At 53.3% G+C, this 7136-nt stretch overlaps 1 protein-coding gene across 2 annotated transcripts; it reads left to right on the forward strand.

The window, feature by feature from the left end:
• Positions 1 to 530: 530 nt before the first annotated feature.
• RGS16 (regulator of G protein signaling 16) lies at positions 531 to 6102 on the forward strand. Of its 2 annotated transcripts, none has more exons than XM_079924246.1 (5): positions 531 to 638; positions 1557 to 1667; positions 2452 to 2516; positions 2805 to 2971; positions 4392 to 6102. In XM_079924246.1, exons 1-5 carry the CDS (start codon positions 595 to 597, stop codon positions 4602 to 4604), a joined length of 600 nt encoding a protein of 199 aa, XP_079780372.1. In that variant the 5' UTR covers positions 531 to 594; the 3' UTR covers positions 4605 to 6102. The 2 variants fall into 2 exon arrangements, with proteins under 2 accessions (XP_079780372.1, XP_079780373.1); XM_079924247.1 differs by having other exon boundaries at positions 2455 to 2516.
• Positions 6103 to 7136: the final 1034 nt, after the last annotated feature.

The following is a 7136-nucleotide window of genomic DNA, read 5'->3' on the forward strand; positions in this document are numbered from 1 at the left end:
ATGCTCTCTTGCCTGGCTTGCTTCCTGTGCTCCGGTCCTGCAGGACCCAACAGACTCAGGCTCAGGCTGTGCTCGACACCGTGCGTGCCTCCCCGAGGAGGCACCTCAACACCAATCCTCCTGGCACCGCTGAGTTGGTTTCCTGCTTTTACTAGCGGCAGAAGGTGGTTTTTTTTTTCCCCCCTACTAAACTGGGTGTGCGCTTCTCTTCTCCGTGTGAGTTCTCTGCCGCTTCTCCCTCCCCACGCTGGTGTCCGCCAAGAGGAGGGGATTAGCCCCGTGAGCACCCCCGCGGTGTGAAGGTTGCACGAGGGTAGCGGCGCATCCCGGGCAGCGAGCCCCGCCCCGTCGAGCTGCAGGCCCCTCCTGCGCCTTCGCCCGCGCTCAGTACCGCTCTCCAATTGGTCGGCGGCGCGCAGCCCCGCCCCGCCCCCTCCAAGGCAATAAAAGCCGCTGGCTCGGCGCAAGCAGTTGAATAAACCCAATCTGCGCAGACAAGCGCTGGCGGCTGCTGCTCTGCCTCCTCGTGCCCTGCGTTGCCCGCTGGAGCCTGTCACCATCCTCCACACGACGTGCTGCCCTGCACCCGCAGCCATGTGCCGGACCCTGGCCGCCTTCCCCACCAACTGCCTGGAGAGGTAAGAGCAGCTTGTCCAGCTGCCTGGAGGAAGAAGAACAAGTCCCACCAACCTTAGGGAGTGCAGCGGCGGCAGGCTTGCAGACCTGGGTGGGCTGGAGAATGGGACGCAAGTGACGAGAGGCGGAGGTCAACTTGGTTCCACGTTCTCAAATGCCTCCTTAGAGTCTTAGAGAAGGATGGGCGACGAGAACGGAGAAGGCAAAGCAAAGGGAAGCAGAGGGACCACTGCTTACTGCCATTCCCCACCCTCTGACAAGTGGCGCTTCTGCTCAGGTGACCCAGCTTTAGGAAAACCACGGTGGCATCACCAGGCAGAACCGAGTCTTCCCCGGTTCCTTAAGCACTTGGTTTTCATTCTAAGTCATAGGTCTAGGGGCCCTCTGGCCCCGGAAAGGCAGGCAAGTGTTTTTCAGCAGCCCCCCCTGTGAGGGCCATCCCTGTGAGCAGCCATCCCTGTGAGGGATGTGCCCGCTTCCCAGGGAGCTACTCACCCACTCCAATCCTTGCTGGAGCTGGGAAGGAAAAAGTAAAGAGGAAGGCAGAAATCAGCTTCCACACAGCTCCAGAGATATCTGTGACAAGTCTAAGAGACTGCTGAACTGCCTTCTGCTAATCAACAGGCACAAAGATGGATCAGTGGGACTTAAGTGGGCAAAAGCCCACGTGTGCTGTACTGTAGACCCAGAAAGTATAAGACCTACCGAGGCACAGCTTAAATACTGCTTTCATTGTTTCTGGGTTCATGATACCGCTGAGAGAGGCAACGTTTAGGCCCTGGGAACAGTTAACGGGTTCCCAGGAGCCCCAAGGCTGGAATTTGAGTGACACTAACCTGAGCTCTTCTGGGACCTCATAACTCTCTCTGCCCTGTCTGAGCGAGTGGAGAATCCTCACAAGCTCGTGCTTTGTCTTCCAGAGCCAAAGAGTTCAAGACACGGCTGGGGGTCTTTCTTCACAAGTCAGAACTGGGCTCCGGTACTGGGAGTGTTGGCAAGTTCCAGTGGGACAGTAAACACAGCAAAGAGGGGTAAGTCCTGCTGAACAGCCTAGGGCCGCTGGAGGGAGGGAGCCAGATTCAGGAAAGGAGTCCTGAGAAGGAAAATACCAGGAGAAATTAGGACATGCCAGCGTGGACGCTGGTGACCTTTTCCTAGAGATTGTAATGGAGCTGGTCATAGCCGGTCTGCTATGGCTGCCTGGCTCATGGGTGACTGCGTGGATGGCTCCAGGCTTCTAATGCCACCAACAAATGAAGATACCCAGGGCCTGAATGTCTAGTTACCAGACTCTCGCACCTGGAGATGTCATTGCACATGCAACCAGGGCAAGGGCAGGGTCCAAGGCCACTGGAGGGTTTTAAATTAGTGACTACTTTCACTGACATGCACTTTACCTGGAAGCCCTTTTATACTGACCATCAACTGTGCCAGGTGCTGCATTAGGCTCTGGGGTTATGGGTAGACATAATCTCTATTCATAAGACCCTTATTTCCTTAAGAAAGTATACAAAACAAGCTCTGAGAGTCAGGGGCATAGAAAGAATTTTGGACAGTGAAGAAGACAGTCTTAGATATTTAATGAGGGTCAGAAGTTCCCTGCTTTGGTTTCTGGTTACTGAGCTGTCCTCTAGAAAACACAACTATTTCCCTGAACCCCAACTAAGAGTTTGAGGCATCAGCTCCAATAATTATCCAATTATACAATTGTGTGAATTATACAACTTCCATCAGCGTTCTGGCTAGGATTTGTGCTGTGCAGTAGTTTGTTGATTTTTTTTTTTTTAATTAAAATCCTGCCTTTTTTTTTTTTAGCAGAAACTTCTCAGAAGACGTGTTGGGGTGGAGAGAGTCATTTGACTTGCTGCTGAGCAGTAAAAGTGAGTGGGGCCCTGTTGTGTCTGTCTGTGGATGGCACATGTGTGCCCATGTGCCGTGGAGGCAGCCTGAGGATGCTAAAAGTGTGGGCAAAATAGTAGTAGTAGTAATAATAATAATGATTCCCTAGTGTGCCAGCCTCTATTCAGAATACAAAGGCAGGTCCTTGTTGGAGAAAATTACATCCTAAAAATAGACCATTAACTACAATTGCTGTCTTTTCTTCTTCTATTCCCGGCTGGCTGTCCCCGCTGTCTGACCTGTCTCTTCCTCTCTCCCTGCAACCCCAGATGGAGTGGCCGCCTTCCACGCCTTCCTGAAGACAGAGTTCAGCGAGGAGAACCTGGAGTTCTGGCTGGCCTGTGAGGAGTTCAGGAAGCTCCGGTCAGCTACCAAGCTGGCCTCCCGGGCTCACAGGATCTTTGAGGAATTCATCTGCAGTGAAGCCCCCAAAGAGGTCAGAGCCGTGACATATGCCAGGGATCCTGCAGACCCTGCCTGCTCCTTCCCCACTGAGAATCGGGGATGGTGGGGGGCCAGCAAGGAAAGGGCCGAGTTTAGAAATACAGTGGCCTCATTTGGCACAGGAGGCTGGAGACTATAAGGCCAGGCTCCGGGCCACCCCTGCCTCCTTTTACCCTCATACTCACCAGTGGGACCGGAGGGGTTGGCAGGGGTTTTTTGGCTTCTGTCCATATGCACTTCTGTAAACGAAGCCCTTTTTAGAGCTCAAAACACTTACACAACTGGGGAGACAGGTCATCACAGGATAACCTGGCTCAGTCCCCTTGTTGACCTGCCTCAGGTCTGTGGTCCGTGGACCTTTTAACCTTTCCCCAGGCCTCCACTGTGTTTGATAGAGAATATGGCGCCACCTTGTGGAGAGAGAGTAGTAATGCCTTGCTTTTGTATCTGTACAATATATTTTCTGAGCACTTTTATTTATTCCATAAAGATTTGTTGAGCATCAGTTACATGCAAGGCAGTATTATAGACATTGAGGATGTGGCAGTGAACAAAAAGTCTCTACCCCAGTGGGAGAAGGTGACAATAACCAATTAAGTAAATATTGTCAGGGAATGATCTCTGCTCTGATAAAAACAAAGCAGGATATGGAAGGGAATACCAGAGTACGGGGTGGGAGGATGTGAGGTCTTTCCGATTTATAAAGGGAAGTGAGGGGTGGGCTGTTTGATAAGGTGACATGCGAACAGAGACCTGAAAAGGAGTAAAGAACATTCTAACACAGGAAACGGAAAGTGCAAAGACCAGAGAGTGCCTGTTGTGACCACAGACCAGCAAGTGGGCCCATGTGGAGTAGAGCGTGAGGGAGAGAGAGTGGGAGATGATGTCACACAGGTGGCAGATGGCCAGGTGCCGGCCCAGGTGGCCGTGTGGGCTCATTGCACACTTGGGTTTTTCCTCTGAGTGACGGGAAACAACAGAGCTGCTAGCAAACTGACTTGGGTTTTAAAAGGCTCGCTCTGCTGGGTGGAGAATAGAGCCCGGGGTTAAGGGGAGAAGAGAGAGACACCAGGTAGCAGGCGCTGGCACTAGTCTAGGACAGAGGTGATGGTGACTTGAACCCGGGTTGTTACAGTGGAATGGGTGAAAAGAGGTTGGATTTGTACCCATTCTCAACATATCCTGGGTCATTCTGAGAGACTGGAGGACAGACACTGGATCAGAGGTGGGGACAGGCCCAGAGTTGAAAAGCCTGTTGATGGTCAACTCTGGAGACCCCCGGTTCCGTGTTTGGAATCCAGTGCGCCTTCCACTGCCCCACGTGCCAGTCCTCCCGTGCCTGCTGGCCTCCTGCCTCTGCCACCCTGTGCCCTGACGCCCACGCACCCACGTGCTTGCCCTCCATCCCACAGGTGAACATAGACCACGAGACCAGGGAGCTGACCAGGACGAACCTGCAGACGCCCACGGCCATGTGCTTCGACGTGGCTCAGGGGAAGACGCGCACCCTGATGGAGAAGGACTCGTACCCGCGCTTCCTGAAGTCCCCAGCTTATCGGGACCTAGCTGCCGAAGCCGCGGCCGCCTCCGCCTCTGCCTCCCCATCCGAGCCCTCGCATACCTGAGCCTCCAGGCTGGGAGGGGCCCGGCCCCGCAGAGAGGTTGGGTCGCCCGTAGCCGAGGCGCCGCCCCCGTGTGGGGGGGGGCGGGTTCTGCAAAGCCAGAGAGGACAGCGAAGGGAAACGCCCACCCGGTGACGCCCTCTCCTCTAGACCCTGCGGGACTGAATTCCGTGCGTGAGAGGGTTCCCCCACTTCTAGGACCTGCGCCCAAGGGCTGAAGAGGAGGGTTGTGTGTGGCTCTCTGGGGGAAAAGAAGGATGGTGCCAGAGTCAGCATCGGCTCTGGCCCTTCTCAGTGGGGCAAGGGATATTCCAGGGTGCTTTGGGAAACTTGTGGATAAAGGGAAACTTGAAAATGAGTGAGGGAAAGACAAGCAGGTTAGACGTTCTGCCTGTCCGTCGGTGGACACGTCCTGGTTTCCTGGTTCCCAGACTGTCCTGGGCACACAGGGAACCATGGGTGTGGAGCCTTCCCATCCCGTCCTCTTCACCTGCCTCTGGGCTGCCCGGCGGGTTCCTTAGCTTGCATTTCTCAGCACTCCTGTGTCCAGCCTGGCAGTCTTGTCAAGGCCAGAGAACCAATGTGATGCTTGCCCCAGATGAGATTTTTACCTCAAACACTGGCCTTCAAGCCCCTTTCCAGATCAATAGAGAGCCCTGAAAAGAGGCCATCTTGCTTATGTGAAATGAACCTTGGTGCTCCTGGTGGCCTCTTGCGGGTGCCCCGACCCTGTGTGTGCATCAGGGTCCACCTGTGAGCAGGGCCCGCTGAGGACCTCTTGCTGGGATGTGCCCTGTCTTAGCTCCGTGCTGCTGTTGAATGTGGGGCCCATCAGGAGAAGGGCATGGGGCCTCTTGGTGAGCGGCTAGTCCAGCTCTTTTGCCGGGCAGGGTGGAAGGAGGGAGAAAAGGATCCTGAGAAACAAATCTCTTGGCAGTTCCAGAGAATCCTCTTTAAATCAGGCTCATCTTTTATTTTTGTGGGTATGAGAACAGCGAAAAAGAGATTCCCCAGGATGGAAGGGGAGCCTCGTGTTTCTTTCCTGTGGATGTGAGGTAACGCTCACTGGGGTGTTGGGAGAAATGAGGCAGGAACCTCAATGAACTTGGACGGACCGTAGAAGCTGGGAGTGAGGCTGGGAAGAGCAGGACTGGGGGCAATCAGAACCCGCTGGTCACCTCATGGCATCACTGAGCACACGTTCCGTGGTGGGACTTCTGCCCGGGCCCAGGCTGGGGAGGTGAATTAACCGGGCAGCTCCCCTGTGCCCCAGGAAAATCCACACTGTTCTCTCTGCGCTATGAGCTCCTCCAGGAGACAATTATTTAAGTCTAACTTATTGTTGGTTTTGTGACAGTGGTCATGGCACATTATTTTCACTGCTGTTGTCGTGTTGTTGTATTGTTATTTATTGTCATTTGAGTTTGCCTCTACTGGAGAATCTCAACAGGAGCTGGCGGCCTGACTGTCTCCCTCTCCACTGGACTCTACCTCTTGAACATGCTGGGAACCTCTTAGCGCCTGTCAGGAACTCCTCCCTGTTTAAATATTTATTTATTGTTGACAGCTGGAACTGGTTTTCTGATGTGAATGATGTACTCGATCCCCATTTTCCTGCTTCAGCATGTTATTTTATTGTGAAATAAAATAAAACCCAAGTATGAGATCCTGTCTCCAAGGGCTGTGTGGTCAGGGGAAGAGGGAAAGGGAAGTACGGGCGGGAGTCTTGTGGGAGAGCTGGCGTCCGGAGATGCCACAGGATGCATGGGGAGCTTTCGAGGTACGGGCAGAGGTGACTGTTCTAACGGTGGCCACCAGGATGGGTAACTTCATTCAGCTGGTGACAGCCCAACTTGTGTCAAGCCATTGTGTCGTGTTGATTGGACCTGGCTCAGCTGTCATTTCAGAGCCCATCTCCTCTCTCCACCCGGCCCAGCACAAGCCATTCCCAGTTCTTCTTCGAACAGAGCAAGGGGTGGTTGCCCCGGCCAAGTAGCCACACATTATCAGTTGCGGGGGGACTTTTGTGCCATTTTCACCTTTGCCCATTTTCAATTTGCATTAGTATCCTTTTAAGATGTCATATAAATTCAGGGAGTTAGTATTCCTTATAATTTCATAGACGTCTCTGAGATGAGCTTTGGGAAGCCACTTGGTACATGGGACTGTTCCATTCCCGGGGCAGAGGGAATGAGAGGTTAGCGCTGGGCTGGAAAGAACTTTGGGGTAGGCTTGCAAGGATCCAATCTGCTCTCCCTCTGCCGATCACCTACTCGTTCTCCCTAAATTCTTCTCTATGTTGAATTATCTGTTTATATAAAGATAACTGAGTAAAGTGACCAGACTTCAGGTACATCGAGTAGAAAACCCCATGGAATCACATTCGAAGCCCAGATCTAAGAGGCGATTCTATGTGTGATGCCAGGAGGGATTCTGAGGTTAAGGGCCTGGAAAGGAAGATGGGAACACACACCGTGGCAGGCCCTGATATCATTGAGTCCTTACCACAGCTCTGTGAGGTAGGTATGATAACCC

Source organism: Stenella coeruleoalba (genome assembly GCF_951394435.1).
Source record: "Stenella coeruleoalba genome assembly, chromosome: 1".
Taxonomy (NCBI): Eukaryota; Metazoa; Chordata; class Mammalia; order Artiodactyla; family Delphinidae; genus Stenella; species Stenella coeruleoalba.

Bases quoted from the DNA above. Each gene is read 5' to 3' on its own strand.
- RGS16 (XM_079924246.1), top strand. From the start codon at position 595: ATGTGCCGGACCCTGGCCGCCTTCCCCACCAACTGCCTGGAGAG. The intron at 1,668-2,451 runs GTAAGTCCTGCT...TTTTTTTTTTAG, and splicing joins AGTAAACACAGCAAAGAGGG to CAGAAACTTCTCAGAAGACG. The intron at 2,517-2,804 runs GTGAGTGGGGCC...CTGCAACCCCAG, and splicing joins CTTGCTGCTGAGCAGTAAAA to ATGGAGTGGCCGCCTTCCAC.